The following is a 17,927-nucleotide window of genomic DNA, read 5'->3' on the forward strand; positions in this document are numbered from 1 at the left end:
CTGCCCCATGTGCCCCAAGTCTCTGCGCACAGTGAGGGGCTCAGCTGAGGACTGGTTTAGGGCAAGGCTGGGTGCTCTCAGCCTCCCCCACCACACAGAGTGCAGCCCAGCCCTGGTGACTCTCAAGCCTGCCCAGAGCTGATACTCGTAGGGCTGGAGCTGTTCCCACCCGTGCTTGCAAGGGCTGACAGAGTGCTGACACAGAGAAGGTCTTACACAAGAGAGATTCAGAAGCTCAAATGGGGATGGAATGTACCCTTTTTAACTCACTGCTCAAGGGTAGAGCAAAATGTCCAATCCCCATCTCCATGTTGGAGGCCCCAGAACAAGGCAGGAGGTGTGGGCTGTGATCAGGGAAGCCAGTCACATCCAAGAACAAATCCAGCACATGTTGCCAGGGAAGAGCTTTTATTTTTCAGCCAGTAAAGCTCAGCGGGGACCAGCTGAAAGGTGCTGGAGCTCATGAGTTGGAGCAGGGAGGCAGCAGATACTGCTGCAAAGTGGGGCTGGTGGTCCCGGCTGCAGCAGGAGAAGGACAGCACTGTTCTCATGTCACTTTGGGGCCAGTCCCTAACCTTGGGACTTGCTCTCAGGATGCAGCAGCCCCATTGCCTTTGCTGTGCCTCCTCATCAGAGGTTCACCAGCCTTTCCACCATCCAGGGATAACTGGCCGTGCCCCAGGGTGATGGCTTCGAGCTCTCTGCTCTCATTGCACTGCCCTGGGGGGGCATCAGCCCCTTCCCGGACTGCTGTGGGGCCAGGAGGTACTTCTGCATCTCTGCCCAGCTCCTCATCTGGCCCTAAGTGCCCAGCCTGAAGCACTGACCTAGAGGTGAAGTTGTCTGGTTTCATGCTGCCTTCCTCAGCATCTCCTCTGCTGCCGCCTGCTTGCTGGTCCTCATGAGTTCCCTCTTCCAGCACCTCTCTGGGTGTTTCATCCTCCAGCTCTGGGTCCCCCTCGCCCAGTTCCTCGCTGGGCGGCCCTGGTTCTGGGGCTGTGCCTGGCTCAGCCCTGGCTCTGGTCCCTGGGCCATCTCCCTCTGCCCCACCAGCTCCCTCCTCCAGTCCCTGCCCTACTGCCAGCTTTTCTGTCACCACTGCTGGGCTCTTTTCCTCTTTCTCCTCCTCCTTCTCCTCCTCCTCCTCCTTTTTCTTCTCCTCTTCCTCTACCTCTTCCTTCTCCCTTTTCTCATATTCCTCCTTTACCTCCTCTACCTTCTCCTCTTTCTCATCTTCTTCCTCTACCTCCTTCTCCTTTTTCTTATATTCCTCCTTTACCTCCTCCTCCTCCTCCGCCTCCACTACCTTCTCCTTTTTCTCATCTTCCTCCTCTACCTTCTCCTCCTCTATCTTCTTTTTCTCCTCTTCCTTCTCTGAGCCTCTCTCTGCTCCCCCACTCTCTGGTTCTGCCCTACAGGTTCCCAGGTTTGTTTCTTCCCCCAGTTCTGTCCCATCCCTCACTTCCACCTCCTTCTCAGCAGGCTGCCCCTGGGCAGCTTCTGCTCCTGGTTCTGCCTCTTCACACCTGGCCCCAGAGGGCCCTTTGTCAGCCGCTGGTTGTTCTGCCCCCTGCCCAGGGCTCTCCAGGACCCCAGCCTCACCCTGGGGTACTTCTTCCTGCAGCATCGCCCTGTCCCCCACCTCCCCACTCTCCTGCCCACCGCTGGCCCGTGGACCCCGGGCTGGCTGGAAGAGCCCCTGGTAGCGCTTCCGATCCTCCACGTGCTTCTTCCTCATCCTCTCCCCCAGCTGCTTCAGCTCCTTCTTCACGGCAGCTGCCATGGAGGGGTCAAGGTGAGCCACCCGCATGAAGTCCTCCCGTGCCTCCCGCTCATTCCAGACAGCAGCGTGGGCTTTTGCTCTCTTGAAATAGGCTTTGGCATTGTCTGCCGGGAGAGGAGAGCACCTGCTGGGGCTCCTGCAGCCCAGGGCCACCAGCCATGGCAGCTGGAGACCCTGGAAATCCAGGGGACACAGAGCACAGGTACCATCATAGACAGGGGAACATGAGGTGGACACACTTGTAGGGGTACTATCGTGAGCAGTGGAACGGGGGGCACCAGGGCACGTGGGGTCATCATAGACAATGGGAATCATGCTGGGGAGGGGGGAATCTGGATGATATGGGACATCACGGGCAAGAGGACCTAGAGGACACAGCGTACAGGGGAACCCAGGGACATGGGCGCTGTCACAGGCAGGATGAGCTGGGACATGGGTTCTGCAGTGGACATGTGGATCCGGCTCACATATGCAGAGGGACAGGGGATGAGCATTATCATAGATGGGAGATCCAGAGGACAGAGCGTGCAGGGGTGGTGGGCACAGCAGGGGTGGGTGGGATGCAGGGCACGGGTACCGTTGTGTTTCTGGAGGAGCTCTGTCGTGTGCTCCAGCACCTCGTAGTACTCGCCCAGCTCCAGCTGGCATTGGCAGTAGTTGAGCACCAGGGGTGTGACCAGGTTCTCCAGCTTCAGCCAGCCATCCTCCCAAGGCTTCTCCTGCCCCAAGGAACAATGGTGAGAGGTTCACAACCACAGCCGTCCCCTCCTGGGCACCTAGGGCTCACAGGGAACTGCTTTGCTGAGGAAACCCAGGCAGGGATGACAAGAGATGGCCAGGTTCTGCTCACCTTGGCCTGGAGGTTCCTCAGGCAGATGACAGCCTCCTGGTACTTTGCTGCTGCCTGTGCAAACTCCTTGCGGAGCACGAGGCGGTTGCCCTCGCTGTGCAGGATGGGCACCGCTGCCAGCTTCTCCTCCTTGCTCATGGCCCAGGTATCACGCTTGTACGCTGAGGGCTCCTCCACCTGCATGAACAGCAGGCAGTGAGCTGTCTACCCTGGCCATCTCCTTGCTAGCAGTCATCCCCACCATCCCCCTTACCCGGAACAACTCCATGATGAAGATGAGGGGTTGTGGCGTGCGCTGCAGCTCGTCCAGATCATCATAGCCCGTGCTGTGGTAGTCAAACATGTTGCCCATGCCACAGCGATGCTTCTGCCCTTCCAGGGGGTCCCGGCCCTCTGCGATCCTCCGCATTCCTCTGGAGACCAGGGCGTACATTCCCGTGTGCTGCAAGGAGAGGAAGCACCCCGCTCAGCTGCACAGGGCCACCCTGCACCCCCTTCCTCTGGGGCAGTCCTGCTGGTGCCATGGCTCAGTGACACCTGTACCCCCTGGGCTTGCACCAGGCAAGGCTGGAGCATCTCTGGGGTGTGTGGTCCTGCCCCACGGTTCTGCAGGAAGAAGGGGAGTGTGCGTCCACAGGCACTTCACTCACAATGGCATCGCACCAGAACTCTGCCACCTCCCCGGCTCTCATAGACCTGAGCAGCGTCTCCCAGATCTCCAGCTTGAACATCTTGCCCACAATGATCTCCATGGGGATGCCAGCTTCCCGGCTATCGTCAATCACTGTCCGCTCAAAATCATCCTTCAACGTCTGGAAATGGAAGGTGATCTGCCTCGGAGAAAACTCAGTGTTGAGCTGGGGCAGGCACTGCATTGAGAGCCCTCCAACCCCAAATCCCTCTGCCACAGAGCCAGGACATGGGGCCAAGCCTCTTCCTAAAGAGGTGCTGGTTTGATTGGCAGCTCTCCATCCACAGCAGGAGATCAAGTCTCCCACCCACTTGTCTTAGCAAGCAGATGGCAGTGTCTTAATGCCCATCCGTGCTACAGCTTGCTGCTGTCTTCAGACCCCCCTTTATAGCCCAGTACAGAGAGTGCTCCCACAGGAGCACCAGGACCTGGCAGAACACACTTTGATCTGCCCATAACCACAGGCTGGGAATCTCAGAAGCCCACAAGAGCTCTCTGCTGGCACCCCTTGTTCCTGTTCGACACATGTAAGGAAAGGCAGATTTCCAGCATCTCATTGTGGCTGCTGAGCTCTGATGGCCCCAGGACAGATGAAGGAGGCGGGTAATAGCATCAACGCAAGGTGGAGGCAGTGGGCAATGGGGCTGCCCGTGCCCAAAACCTTTCTGCACCTGTCTTGCAAGAGGTCTCCTGGAGACAGGATCTCCCCACACCAAAGACCTGGAGCTTGGCTTGTGAGCAGGAAATCTGTGATGGGCAGGGATGGCAGCTTTGGGGTAACAACCAAGAAAACGACTTACCTTGCTCCCATCCTGAAACTTCGGCAGCTCCCCTTGGCCTCCGTGCAGAATCTTCTTTCTGACCCCTTCCACGTTCAGCAGGTAGGTTTCCTCCATGCCTGCTCCTGCTGGGCCCCAGGAGCAGGTCACTGGGACATGCACACAGGTGTACTCCAGCCCTTTCTGAGCTCCGAGTCTTCCTCAAAGTATCTCACTTTCTTGGCTATCTGGACCCACATGTCATGTCCCAGGGTTGCCACTGGCCTTTTGCTTTTTGTGCTGAGGGCAGAGCTTGGAAGCCTTCTCCCCTTCCTGTCCTTCAGGCTGTGATTGGAGCGTCCCGCCGTAGCACACCCTTACCCTCCATTGTGTTCTGGAACTGCCTTTCTAATCCTCTTCCCATCCTCCCAGGTTAATCTGGGATTTGCCTGCCCAGTCTGTGAGGAATTAAAGAAACTCCCTGATCAGGAGGGCCTCCTTCCTCCCACAGAGTGACAGATCACAGGGTCCCCTTTGCCCCCAGTCTCCCTTTGTCCCAACCACGCAAGGAGCATTTCAGCGAAGGAGTCCAGCAATGCTGGTGCGAGCACCGGCCAGAGGCTGTGTGTGGTCAGGCACAAGCTGGCAAGAGCCTGTGCTCCAGAGACCAGTGGAATAGATTAGAGTAGGAACCGGTACTTTATTGAGTCTGATTTGCAGACCTGAACGTTCCCCAAACACAAGAACAAGCCACAGCCCACCAAGCCCAAGACTTAATACGATGCAGAAAGCTGCACCATGCTGTCCCAGGGAGAACTAAACACCTCTGGGAAGAATGGTACTGAATATTTAGTCAGTCCAGTGTTTTGGCTGCTCTCACAGGCATAGTCCATTCCTTTAGCTTCACTCAGTTAAGTCCAGCATGCACCTGACAGCAGCTCTGGCCACGGAGCCAGCAGCACACCTCGCAGTAGGTGTGGCTGGAGCAAAGACTTCAGCACCACAGCTGAAAAATTTCAGCTCTGCTCACAGGTACAAAGATCCAGGCCTGCTCTTCACTTCTCCATGAGAGACTCCAGCTGTTCCTGCAGGGATGTCATCTGGGAAGAGAGAGTGAGGCATTACAGTAAAGCATAGTTGGGACTCCTGACAGCTCCAGCACAAGCACGTCTGTGTTTCTGCAGATCTTCCACCTATGCCAGTGGCTGCTTTGCCTGTACATGACAGGGAGCTCTGCCTGTGCACCTCTGGGGCAGAACTCAGCACTATCCTCAAGATGAAACAGCGCAAGAAGAATCTGCAAGTGGGAACCTCCTACCTTGGTACCTCGCTGAAACGCAGCAGAGCTGCCCAGGCAGGAATCTGCCAAGAACCTACAGCTACTGCCTTTCTTGTACACGGGTGCTAGTGGGTTTGTGTGTCATGTTTTAACCCAGGCAGCAACCCTAGCAGCCCTGGACTGCCAACCAGACATGCTTCAGCTCGCTGCTCCTCCAGAAGGAAGGCTGCAATCAGCCTCATTTCCTGTACCTCCTCGTGCCTTAGGAAGCTCCACGCAAGTACAAAAGAGGTACAGCCACGCCTGACCTCTAACACCAGTGTTCAAAGTAGCTGGTGTGGTATAAGACTCAGGAAACTTTATCAGAGGCCCAGTGTAGAACCGTGTCGTGCCCCATTCCTTTCCAATCCACGGTGCAAGTTCCCTCACCTGCTGCTTCTCTCGCTCCTCCTGCTGCTTGAACTCATCCAGCACAGCCTGGAGACGGGTCTGCAGAGACAAACATGCCAGATCACAGTTACTAATGTGTTCCCAACAGAACGGGTGCTGCCACAACGTGCAAACACCAAGCTGAACTGACAACCAGGCCCCTTATCTTCTGCAGTTTCATGACTGCTTTGCGTTTACACAGAAATGTTGGACTGTTTATGGTCCACCACAACTATTTTTAACCCAGAAGGCAAAGGCCTCTGGATTTTCCAGGGCAGCAGCTGATTCAGTCTGCTGGATCTAATGGCAAGCTAGTGCTAAGCCAAAGACTAGAACAGCCAAAGACTAGACCCAGGAGAGGTCTCACCTTGAGGGCCAGGTTCTCCACTTTCATGATGAGATCTTCCTGGCGCTTCCTCCTATCTTGTGTCTCCTGGAGTTTACTTTTCAAGTTGTCAATCTGTTTCTGGATCCCCATGACTGGAAGAGAGAATGAGTTCAGACCCAGAGCAGCAGCAGAGCTGGGCAGCACAGCCCACATTGTGTGGCACCCCAGCAATTCCACTGTGCTCTGCCACCTCCTCACCTATCTGGTTGGACCCCTCGTTCTCCTGTTGCTGCCCATCAGACTCATTCAGCTTGTCCTGCAGCTGCCTCTCCAAGTCCTCCTCAGTATCCATGATGTTTAGGTCTTCGTCATCATGATGATCCCTCTCATCTTCATCTTCACTGCTGCTGCTGATGTCATTAAATATCTCCCGCAGTTCATCATGTTCTAGGTGGGTGCAAAAGGGAAAATCAGCTGTGACCTTCCAGGACCCTTTCCCTGCCAGGGACCATGTCAGTGCAGGGTGCCTGTCTCAACATCCTCTCTTCTTTACTCTGGATAGAGCTTACCCCAGAGCCCATCAGATTAATTAGTGGCTAGAAATAAAATAACAGCCTTTCCCACTGCACCTGAGGAGCCATGGCCTTGCTTATGTCCCGACATCCCTGGGGAGGAGATGTCCAGGCTGGTGAGCGAACCATGGTTGTCTACTTCCTTTGTTTCATCTTCAGCAATGACTTCCCAGCCTGACAGCAGGAACAGATGAGTCAAGGGAAAAAAAAGGAACACGAAAAACGCAGTACAATGAAAGAATGCTAAGAACTACGGATCACTGCCCCTCCAACAAGTCTGGTCTTACAGCTATGGATACACAGGATGAAAAACCCCAGACCCCTTTTTTAATGCCTTTTTCTGCTGTTCCTTAAGCTCCTGCTCAGTACAATAGTACAGTCTGCAAAGAAAGGTCACCATGAAGAAACAATGTTCTTTGAACAAGACAAAGACGAAGCTCCAAAACCTCAGTGCCTCTTGTGCGCTTATCTTTCAGTTTCTCACACTCGTATGAAGCTGAAATTGTCTCTCCTCTCCACAACCCCCACGTCACACACAGTGTTCCGTCCCCACTTGAGCTTTTTCTCCTCCTAAAAGGATACGGACACTGACAGCTTCAGCATCTGTGCTCAGGAGACGCTTCACCTCTTTTTCCACATCAGGAGATTCTATATACTGGGCCAGAGAGGGGAAAGAGAACAGAGACACTGTTAAATACCTTGTGCAGGCTGCTGATTCTGGTCGACTCCAACCTTCCACTTCTGAACAGAGCTCTGTTTCAAGCCTTTCTTCTCTGATACTTTCTGCTCATCCTCAAACTAACTTAGGCACTTCCAGAAAACAAAAAAACATCTTTGTACAGAATTCCTTAGTGAGGTGTATACTCTTGGTTTTCTACTCATACTACTTCGAAAATAAGACTTTCTGTGTGTATACAGACAGTCCTTCAGGTGCTGTTCCCTGATGGATGGTCAACTCCTCCCCGCCTCACTCAAAGCAAGGTTTCATTTTTCATTTTTAAACTAGCCAGGAATCTTAATGCAGTGACATCAGATCTCTCGTGTGGCCTGCAAGAATATCTCAAGTAATTTGTTTCCCAAATGTCATGCAAAATAACACTCCATCCTGTTCTCAGAAACTGCAAAGAAGAGAAGAACAAGCCTCCCCAGCTTCCTGGTGCTGCATCTCCCCAGCACCTTTCCTAGCCTGTGCACCTGCACAGAGACAGCCTCCGAGCTCCATCTGTTGTCACTCCCCCAGCCGACACAACAGTTATTCTATTTGTAGTGTTGCCTGCTGGAAAGTGAACAGGCCATGCACAGAGAGAAGATTTCATTTGGGAAAGCAGGAATGAGTGAAGCTGCATATGAGTCTTCCTTTCATCTCAACGAGCAGAAGAGATGCATTATGCCAAGGCAGCTGCGGGAGTAAAGTCCGGCAGTCCTCAACGCAGAGGATTTTCCCCTTGGGAGCATCTTGAAAAACAGGGAGGAAGCACCCAAAGAAGTGTTTAAATCTACTACCCTTCCTCTACCCTAATCTCGGGCAAGGACATATGTGAAGCAATGTTTTCTAGACTAATAAACAGTTACAGCTCTAACATCTCTGCCTTTCTATGTCTTGGTTATTGCATCTGCTCCTGTGTGAGAAGCAACTCACCTTCTTCTTAGCTGTCTTCCGGAATCGTCTCTTCCGTACGTTTTTCAGAGGAAGAGTGACTGTGACAGAGGAAACAGATTGCATGTATCAGGCAGATGGCCTAACAGGAGAGCTGCGTGCCAAAAGGGAGAAGATCCCTTCAGGAATAGGCAGAGTGCTGAAAACAGAGCAGCAGCACAGCGAGGACAGGGCAGTGGTGAGTGCCGTGCACAGCTGTGGGGACACTGGGTGGTGTGATGGAGGGGGTTGGCACAGCCACTACTCACTGCCATGGTTCCAGATGAATTTCTTCTCTCTGTCCTTGTCCTTCTTCTTGTTTGCCTTGGGGTCAGTGCTCACAGTTTGCTCTTCCAAAGGGGGGTAGAGATCACCATCCACGGTGCAAACAAGCATCTGCAATCCCCACACAAACACAAAGGGTGCTTATCGGAATGCAAGGACAAAAGGATGTGAAAGCTTTTCTGGAAAATGAACAGCGACTGCCCATCGGCTGCGGTGAGCTGAAGGGTATGGGGCATGAGCAGCACAACATTTCACACCCAGCTCAGTTCATATCTACACACAGCAGCAGGTAAGCTATAATGAGGACATCACCTTTCATGCTTCAGAAATGGGATTTCTGAACATCAAGCAGGCTGGGGAATTTATACTGTGATGTTGTGAGAACAAAAAAATTGGCTACATTATACTGGGTGCCAGTATCATCTACCAAAGTGTACCAGGGTTTTCCTGGAGAGGGAAGAAAGGAATCGAGCTGCTGGAGCAGGCAAGAAGGACACCCCATACCTGGCAAATATCTGCTGTCTTATAGAAGGTTTTCTTGTCAATGGTTTTTAAGCTCTCGATGATGCAGGGCAGATCTACCAGCTTGGCTGCCAGCGGCACTCTGTCTACGCGGACAATCCCATGGCGCCCATCCGCTGCGGAAAGCCACAGGACAAGTTAGTGCTCTTGCTAAAAAGCTAAACTGAGCAATACATTCATGGGCAGCAGAAATTTCATGGAAAAACACATGCAAGTTGCTCAGCTTTCCCTGCGGACAGTCAGAGGAGTTTTAAAACACCCTGATCCTACTCACTCACCGTGTAGCTCAATGGTGAGCCTGTCCTTCAAGTTGACGTTCCCAGACTGCACTGCTCGCCGCACAGTGGAGGCATATTCCTGGGAATAGAAATGGGGCAGACTTACATCAGGGCGAGGTGCGCTTCCTCCAAGAATCACCGATTGCTTCTGTCCCACCTACCCAGCTTTGAACACCTTGCCATCCCAATTTAGAAAAGCAACTGCAAGAACCGCAGTGAAAACTGCTCCCTCCTCCCAATATCACGTATTAAACCCGTGGCTCTGCTGTATCCAATGCCCTTCACACACCCCACAGCCGTGACAGTGGTGTGAGGCCTCCGACAGAGGAGCACAGCACTGGGGGAGGTTACAGGTCCCCTCACCAAGCTCCTGTGGTCTCACCAGGACCCAGAATCAGCTTTAAGCATCCAACAAACAACAGCAAGTGCACCAACAGCCATAGCAACTGCAGACCTAACAGTTGCTAAAGCTCTGCTCTTACAGAAATTTCCTCCCTCATCCTCTAAGCTGTTTTCCAAGCCAGCTCTGTGTCAGACGAGCACCCAGAAAGTCCCGAGCTGAAAGGGACCCAGAAGGATCATTGAGTTCAACTCCTGTCTCTGCACAGGACAACCCCAATATTCACATCATATGTCTGAAGGTGTTGTCCAGGTGCTTCTTCAAGGTTAGACTTGGCACCATTACTGCTGCCCTGGGGAGCTGCTCCAGTGCTCCATCACCCTTCGGGTGAAGCACCTCTCAAGAGAAGGCTGTGGAAAATCACAGAATAGAGAAAGGCTTGGGTTGGAAGGGACCTTAAAGATCACCCAGTTCCAGTGCCCTGCCATGGGCAGGGACACGTCCTACAGACCGGGTTGCTCAAGGCCCATCCAACCCGGCCTTACACACTTCCAGGGACTATTCAAATCTGTTCAGATGAGGGAATGGCCTCAAGCTGCACCAGGGGAGGTTCAGATTGGACATTAGGAAAAATTTCTTCACCTAAAGTGTTATTGGGCACTGATGAAGGCTGCCCAGAGAGGTGGTTGATTCCCCATCCCTGGAGGTGTTTAAAAGACAGGTAGATGAGGTGCTCAGGGATATGATTTAGTAGTGAACAGGTACAGTCGGGCTTGATGATCTCAAAGGCCTTTTCCAACCTAGCAATTCAATGGTTTTATGAAATGAGTGGGAATGGGCTCCCTGAGGCCAAAACCAGGTGTGCAGATCTCCTACTGACTTCATCTGCCCTGCCAATCTCTCTACCAACCCCCTGTGTTCACCAGACAAACCGGACCGAGCTGCCTGCAAACCGTGATGGCAGCTGCTTCAGGGGCACCAGCCTGCATGCTCTCTTACCGGTGGCAGCCGCAGCACGAACTGGCTCTCCAGCTCATGTGGAGCATCATCCTTGCTCTTGCTCATCCCTTCTTCAGCTCAGAGGGGAAGATGCAGTAACCTGGTGGCCAAAAAGGCTCTTACAGAGAGCCCAGCCCAGGGCCGGGCTCTCACCCACAGTGGCGGCAGGATGGGGGCTCAGGGGCTGAGCTACTGCCGGGACGGCACCCGGTAGGGCCTCCCCGCCGCTCCCGGGGCTGGTGCTGCCGGGATGATGCAAAGCGGGGAGTGGAGGGTGCTAGTGGAAGACAGGGTGCCCTGCAAAGTCGGGTGCTGGGATGGGGTGCGAGTGGGAAAGGGGGAGCATGGGAGCTGGGGGCACTAGTGCAAGAGGGGATACAGTGCAAAACGGGGGCATGGGGTGTGTGTAATGCAATGAGGAGCACAAAGAGAGGAAGGAACAAGGCAAGGTGGGTGCTACTGCGAATGGGGTGCCTGGAGGGGAGGAGGTGCCCATACAATGTGGGGCACATCGCAAAGGGGGAGCCGAGAAGTGGGAGAGTGCTAACACAAGGTGGGATTCAGGTGAAAAGGGGGTGCACGGAGGAGAAGCAAGCAACGGAAGAGGGTGCAAGCCTCAGAGGTGGCGGTGCAAGGAGACAAGGGGGTGCAATGCCAAGAGGATGCGCCTGGAGGCAGCGGGTGCTAAAAGCAGAGCGTGTCAATGCAAGGCTGGGTGCAAAGATACGGGAGGGGGTGCAAGGGGGGGCGCGCAGAGATGAAGGGGCGTGTAAGGAGTCAAAGAGGTCCTAAGGCAAGGACAAGGAGGTGCTGCTCACGGGACCGGTACTCACTACTCACGGAGCTCCTCTCGGGGCCGCTACCGCTGCCCCCTCCCCCCCGCCGGAAGCTGCCCGCCCTCCGCCGGAAGCCGGTCCCTCGCCCCGACCCGGAAGCGGCGCCGTCGCTATGGGGGACGCGGGCGTGCGGCCCGGGTTCTACGTGGGGCTGGGCTTGGCCCTGGGCTCCAGCGCCTTCATCGGTGGCAGCTTCATCCTCAAGAAGAAGGGGCTGCTCCGGCTGTGCCGTCGCGGCCGCGCCAGGGCAGGTACTGGGGGCGCCTCGGGGGCTGCTCGGTCTCGGAGCTGAGCGGGGGCTGCGTCGCCACGGGCGGTATAGGGGCTTTAATCGGAATGGGGGGGGATTTAGATCAGACATCGGGGAGAAATTCTTCACGCTGAGAGTGCTGAAGCACCGGCACAGGTTGCCCAGGGAAGCTGTGGCTGCCCCATCCCCGGAGGAGCTGCGGCCAGGTTGGATGGGGCTGTGAGCAGCCTGGTCTGTGGAAGGGGTGGAATTGGATGGGCTTTGAGATTCCGTCCAACCCAACGCACTCCATGATTCTATGATTCAATGTTTAACTCTTCTCATGATGACAAAATTTCTTCTGGAATGCAATTGGCAGATTCCAGGCAGACCCAAGGCAGGCTTGCATGTAGAGATCAGGCTGCTCCCATTTGCTTCTTCAAGGTAGTTCTGGCAGGATACTTGCTCTGGTTTGAGCTAAACTGTGACAGTATTAAGCCATTTGTGTTCACCTGAGGTTTCTTGTTATTCTTTCTTCCTCACTTAGGACAAGGAGGTCACGCGTACCTACAGGAGTGGCTTTGGTGGGCAGGGCTGCTGTGCAGTAAGTACCCGCTCTGGAACTGTAGCGAGACTCACCATGTCTATCATTGCCTTCAGTTGCTTTCATATCTTATTTTGATCATTGTTTGACTTCTTGAGTGTCTGAGGATGCTGTTAATCTAGTTATAACTCTGAAATATCCCACAGTTGCATGCATTACCAGGTTTCTCTGCTAAGTAGGTTGAACTAGGTTGGGTTAAGTGCTTCTGGAATGGCCTGCCCAGACGATACAGTTATAATGGCACATCCAGCATCACCAGTTTGGTGCTACAGTGATTTCAGCAGCTCTGTTTTACACTTGTGAAAGTTAATAACCAATTGTATTTGATTTACCCTTTAAAAAGCTGAAGAATGTGACTTAGAAGCGTGAAATGGGTGAAAACTCCTTTCCGCTTTGAGGACATTATGGAAATATTTTTATGCGGTTACTACTCAGCTGCAGAATCATGTGTCTCTAAGGATCACCATGTGTAACTGCAAGCCTTCTCTTCCCAAGAGAACCTGTATCAGGCTTCTGTTTATTCTTGCTGGTGCTGCTCTCTCCTGGTTGCATGACACACCTCAGAGAAACCCAGAATGCTCAATTGGAAACCAAGGGTCTCTTGTAACTGTGCTTAAACTTGTATCATACTTTGATGCTCATCTAACAGAGTTTCTCTTGCAGTGGGAATTGGAGAAGCTGCAAATTTTGCTGCCTATGCCTTTGCCCCTGCGACGCTGGTAACTCCTCTGGGTGCTCTAAGTGTCCTTGTGAGGTAAGCAGCCTCAAAAATGCCCTGACCTCACCTGCCCCTTATTTGCTTTGCTTTCCTCTGTCTCTTCTCTCAGGTACTCCATCCCTTGGCCTAATTTGTTTTGGTGTTTTTCTACTATCTTTCAGTGCAGTTCTGTCTTCTGTCTTCCTGAATGAGCAGCTGAATGTTCATGGGAAAATTGGCTGCATCTTGAGTATCCTGGGCTCCACGGTGATGGTTATCCATGCTCCGCAGGAAGAAGAGGTTTCCAGCCTAGAGTCAATGGCAGAGAAGCTGAAAGATCCAGGTACTTAAATAAAAAGGCTGGATATCAGAAAAAAATTCTTCACAGAAAGAGTCATCGGGCGCTGGAACAGGCTGCCCAGGGAGGTGGTGGAGTCACCTTCCCTGGAGGTGTTTAAGGAACGGATTTATGAAGTGCTGAGGGACATGGTTTAAGGGAGTGTTAGGAATGGTTGGACTCGATGATCCAGTGGGTCCTTTCCAACCTGGTGATTCTATGATTCTCTATGGAGAAAGGAAGCACAGAGCAAAGCAGAGGAACAGGTAGATGCTGCTGCTCATTAGAGAGAGCTTTCTGGCAGGGCCTCGCACTTGTACGATGTGGTGCTTTCCGCTTTATCCCACCACAACCTGAAGAATTCAGCCAGTCCCCAGTCTTCTGCCACTCTTCTGGGCCTCCTGCAGAGCTGTGCCCCCACGTCTTCCTGATCAAAGAGCGCCCCACAACCACTGGTGCCACAGAGCCTGGCTGTGCCCTGTCCCTTCCACAGTGGGCAGCTGTTTTCCCAGGCAAGCTGACTTGTGGGACAGTGCTGTGATCAATGCTGTTAGGAGCTGCTGTTCTCTTTGCAACTTTGTTCAGCCTGGAGACCAACTCTGCTTCCCAGCCCTAGTCCCTAGTCCCTACAGGTGAGGGCTAAAAAGACAGACTGATGGGGTGGTTACCTGCCTGTCCTCCATCTCTACTTGCTGTTCACTTACAACAGTCACTGGTGCTACTGTTTTCTGATCGCACTCTTTAATTCTACTTTCCCCAAGGATTCATTGTATTTGCTGTGTGTGTGCTGGTGAGCTCCCTTCTGCTTATCTTCGTGGCTGGACCCCGTTACGGACAGAGCAACGTCCTGGTGTATGTTTTGGTCTGCTCTGCCATCGGCTCACTTTCTGTATCCTGCGTCAAAGGCTTGGGGATTGCTCTGAAAGAACTGTTTTCTGGGAAGCCAGTCCTGAAAGAACCACTGGGTTGGGTGCTCCTGGTGTGCCTGGTGATCTGCATCAGTGTCCAGATCAACTATCTGAACAAAGCCTTGGACATCTTCAACACATCTGTGGTCACCCCTATTTACTACGTGCTCTTCACCACAGCAGTTATGACGTGCTCTGCCATCCTCTTCAAGGAGTGGCAACACATGGTGCTAGACAACATCATTGGCACTGTCAGTGGTTTCCTCACCATCGTGTCCGGCATCTTCCTCCTGCACGCCTTCAGGGACATGCCCTTCACCCCTGACCTCCTGCCCCTCTTCCTGCAGGGCAGGGCAGACCTGCACACCTCATGGAGGAGTGTGGACCGACATCAGTCATGTCAGCACCAGCCTCTTCTGCCCTCAGAGGACAAAGGGTCTCGGAGCGCAGAGGAGGAGGAGGAAGGTGAAAGCATGTGAGGGAGCCTCTGAACTGCTTAGCTTTCTGCTCCTGCTACTGAGCAGCTCATGCTGCCTCAGTTGCTGCTGGGTACGCTGCACAGGCAGTAGCAGTGTCCGTCTACCTGTCCCTGGTGCGAGATGGGTGACCTGCCACTGACAGGGACAGCAGCCTCCTGCGCCTGCAGACAGGAGCCCTGGGAACACCCCAGTTCCTAGGATCCAGTGCCTCTTCACTCTTTTACATGAAGAATTGGTCTGCCCTTGTCAGGACGCAGCCTTTGGCTGCACAGAGGCCCGCAACACTAACCCAGTGGTAATTTACTGAAGGCAAAGGCCATGCATCTGTGGGGGCCTCACAGTGTTTTTTAAGTATACTTGAATTAACGGTTACAAAATAACCTAAAGTACTGCTGAGACTACCTGGAGGGAAGATGAAGTTCTGGCTTGAGAGGTGACATACCCAGAATATTAATTCAAAAATCCCTCTGTCAAGTACTTGTTTCGCTCACTCTGCTAGAATTTATTTACAGATTCACATCCAAGAACAGAATACAGCCCAAACTGGACAACTTCAGCGGTGCTGCCATGTGCTGCTGTGGCTTTTATGGAGGGACTAGCCTCTTCACATGATGTCTGCTGTGCAGGCTGATGAAACACCTGCTCACTGTATTCTATTAAAATCTGATTCATTCAGTTAGCGAGTGGCAAGCGATATTGTACTGAGAGCTGGGCCAGCGCTAAAAGGCATGAAGGATTCCAGGGGCAGGAAGTACTGTGAGAAACTCAACATAGGGACAGAGAAGGAATCACTTGCTGTGGGAACAGGAGTGACCCAAGAGTCCTTAGCTATTGAGGTAAGTCTCTGAAGGATAATTAGAGCGCTGTGTCCTCACTTACGTGGGTTTATATCTGCATAACTCTGTTTAACACATCCTGAATTTGCTCCCAGGAAGGCTGGTGGCTAGAAGGCGCCTGTATTAGAAAATCTGGCCCTGTCCCACCACCCATGGCAAATGGATGCATGCGGAACTGCTGTACCAGGTTCCTTGTAGAGCTCCAAGCCACTGCCAGTGGCTCACTCCAGGCTTCCCAGAGCCACGCTGTATGTAAATACTGCTGGAATTCCATGCTCCCTGTCCAGAGGGTGGATCAGTACCTTGTTTGTCCAGTCAGAAGCTCCTCTCTGTGCACTGGGGACAGAGCTGCAGAAGCTGCAGCATAGGCCTCCCTCCAGTGATCGCCACAGGTAAAAGCGCATGAAGTTATGAAGTAGCTGGTTACTTATTTCCTGCATTTAGTCTTTCTAAATAAACTGTTCCTTTACAGCACAGCAGGAGCTGATAAGCCTTTGGGGAAGAGGAGGAAAGGCCATACCCTCTCCCAGAAACAGGTTTGAGACCAAATTAATTGGGCAACAAATCATAATTCAGAGCACACCTTCTACCAGAGGACCATTGTGCCCCCTCTTTACTAATTTTGCAATAAACTGGATCACTGGGAAGGAGGGGGAGTGACAAGGTGGCCAGATTTTCAATTCTTTGTGGCCATTTACAACAAAGAAAAATCTCATGTTAAAAATTGACCCAGTTAATATTTATTACATTAATCAGGGGAAAGCAATCAATGGAGCAAGTCAGTATCGACAGAGTTGTGCTGCAATCTGAGAATTTGTAACTTGGCCAGGTGAATGATTTACCTATGGAAGACTGAAAGTGTTTTCCAGTCATGGTACTGCCTGGGACGATCACTGTGCGCCACCAGCTCTTCCAGCTAAGGCTGAGTGTGCAGCAGTGGTGCCCATGGGGTCAGTGAGCACCCCTGGGAGGGTTTGTTCCATGCAGAACCACTGATGGCAGTGCTCACAGGTGGGGCTCACCTCTGTGCCAGGAGCATCCCCACCGCTCCATTCAGCTCAGCATGTGCGTTCCAAATGCTCCCTGCACAGCACCAGCAGCCCTTGAGTCCCAGCACAGGGACAGCTGCAGGGCTGTGAGCAACACATCACCCCATAGAGGAGTGGCTGTGCCTCTGTCGTGGGCTCTCATCTGGCTGCAGCTTCCCCGAGGCTGGCATTTAATTAAATCCTAACCCCCCGGTCTGGTCCTGGCTCATTCAGACGGCAGAGTGACCAGGAGCTGGCGCGGTGGAGGGCTCGGCCTCGCGGGGGCTGGCCGGCGTCCCCCAGGGCGCAGGTCCCACTCAGTCGGACAGGCTCTCTGAGAAGGCTGATTTGGACTTCTGTGTTTGCTCCAGCCGATTCAGGATGAACTGGCTGGTGTCGATGAAGCGCTCCACGCAGTTCACGAAGCACGTCTCGGCCCGACTGTCCAGCTTCGGACCCGGCTTGTCCATACACTTCTCCTGCAGGCAGTGGGGGACCCAGCGGTCCCGAGGCACATTGGCCCGATGTCCCCATGCACCAGGACCCGGCCTCCTGGGCTTCCCCCAGCCCTCGGGCACACCGGGCTCATCCTCCCCCAGCCCTCGGGCACACCGGGCTCATCCTCCCCCAGCCCTAGGGCACACCGGGCTCAGCCCCACCCCCCGACCCAGCCCTAGGGCGCACCGGGCTCAGCCCCCCCGACCCAGCCCTAGGGCGCACCGGGCTCTGTGTCCCGCCCTCAGGCACATGGGGCTCAGGCTCCCCCGCCCCAGCCCTCGGGCACACCGGGCTGGTCGCCCGCGGTAGCCCCATGCTCTCGGGCACATTCAGCCCCCACGCCCGGGGCTCTTCCCGCCCCCTTCCCCGGTTTCACCGGAGGTAGGACCGCTCCCACGGCGGCTCTATCGCTCCCTCTTCTCCCTCCTCCCCGTAGGGCCGAGGGCCAGCACGGCGTCCCCCCCGTTCCGGTGCCCGGCGCGGGCCCCGCCCGTACCCAGCACAGCTCGGTCATCTGATGCACCAGCTGCTGGAACCGCTGCTTCTGCGTCTCCACCTCGATAAATCGCTGGAGCTGAGGGTCGGCGCCCCCCAACCCGGCGGCAGACGGCGCATCCATCCCGGCACCGGGACCGCCGCGACCTTCACGTGCGGCGCGCGCCGCCCGCCCCTTCCTCCCGCGCGTGCGCTCCCGCCGCCGCCAGCGCGCGCCCCCTGCCGGCGCG

At 54.1% G+C, this 17,927-nt stretch overlaps 4 protein-coding genes across 8 annotated transcripts; 1 reads left to right on the forward strand and 3 right to left on the reverse strand.

Annotated features, from left to right (window-relative positions):
• Positions 1-376: 376 nt before the first annotated feature.
• LOC104069050 (aryl-hydrocarbon-interacting protein-like 1) lies at positions 377-4,532 on the reverse strand. 3 transcript variants are annotated; one of them, XM_054075120.1, is made up of 6 exons: positions 4,125-4,532; positions 3,284-3,445; positions 2,887-3,075; positions 2,634-2,810; positions 2,361-2,502; positions 377-1,887 (listed from the first exon to the last, which is right to left on the reverse strand). In XM_054075120.1, exons 1-6 carry the CDS (start codon positions 4,218-4,220, stop codon positions 590-592), a joined length of 2,064 nt encoding a protein of 687 aa, XP_053931095.1. In that variant the 5' UTR covers positions 4,221-4,532; the 3' UTR covers positions 377-589. The 3 variants fall into 3 exon arrangements, with proteins under 3 accessions (XP_053931095.1, XP_053931096.1, XP_053931094.1); XM_054075119.1 differs by having other exon boundaries at positions 378-1,887; positions 3,284-3,463; XM_054075121.1 differs by lacking the exon at positions 3,284-3,445.
• Positions 4,533-4,814: 282 nt separating this feature from the next.
• TAF7L (TATA-box binding protein associated factor 7 like) lies at positions 4,815-11,660 on the reverse strand. 2 transcript variants are annotated; one of them, XM_054075122.1, is made up of 12 exons: positions 11,591-11,612; positions 10,751-10,850; positions 9,412-9,490; positions 9,116-9,249; positions 8,596-8,722; positions 8,330-8,388; positions 7,273-7,345; positions 6,748-6,864; positions 6,377-6,565; positions 6,158-6,270; positions 5,791-5,850; positions 4,815-5,182 (listed from the first exon to the last, which is right to left on the reverse strand). In XM_054075122.1, exons 2-12 carry the CDS (start codon positions 10,814-10,816, stop codon positions 5,138-5,140), a joined length of 1,062 nt encoding a protein of 353 aa, XP_053931097.1. In that variant the 5' UTR covers positions 10,817-10,850; positions 11,591-11,612; the 3' UTR covers positions 4,815-5,137. The 2 variants fall into 2 exon arrangements, with proteins under 2 accessions (XP_053931097.1, XP_009570278.1); XM_009571983.2 differs by having other exon boundaries at positions 4,816-5,182; positions 11,584-11,660.
• LOC104069051 (magnesium transporter NIPA2) lies at positions 11,651-16,255 on the forward strand. Of its 2 annotated transcripts, XR_008451354.1 has the most exons (6): positions 11,651-11,837; positions 12,363-12,419; positions 13,083-13,173; positions 13,299-13,459; positions 14,215-15,676; positions 15,772-16,255. XR_008451354.1 is itself a non-coding variant. In XM_009572021.2 (5 exons), the coding sequence occupies exons 1-5, from the start codon at positions 11,699-11,701 to the stop codon at positions 14,838-14,840; spliced, it is 1,074 nt and encodes a 357-aa protein (XP_009570316.2). In that variant the 5' UTR covers positions 11,651-11,698; the 3' UTR covers positions 14,841-16,255. The 2 variants fall into 2 exon arrangements, 1 of the variants encoding a protein (XP_009570316.2); XM_009572021.2 differs by having other exon boundaries at positions 14,215-16,255.
• Positions 16,256-16,393: 138 nt separating this feature from the next.
• Positions 16,394-17,900, reverse strand: TIMM8A (translocase of inner mitochondrial membrane 8A). Its single transcript, XM_054075123.1, has 2 exons — positions 17,699-17,900; positions 16,394-17,183 (listed from the first exon to the last, which is right to left on the reverse strand). The coding sequence occupies exons 1-2, from the start codon at positions 17,819-17,821 to the stop codon at positions 17,022-17,024; spliced, it is 285 nt and encodes a 94-aa protein (XP_053931098.1). The 5' UTR covers positions 17,822-17,900; the 3' UTR covers positions 16,394-17,021.
• Positions 17,901-17,927: the final 27 nt, after the last annotated feature.

This window comes from Cuculus canorus, chromosome 10, assembly GCF_017976375.1.
Source record: "Cuculus canorus isolate bCucCan1 chromosome 10, bCucCan1.pri, whole genome shotgun sequence".
NCBI classification, from domain to species: domain Eukaryota; kingdom Metazoa; phylum Chordata; class Aves; order Cuculiformes; family Cuculidae; genus Cuculus; species Cuculus canorus.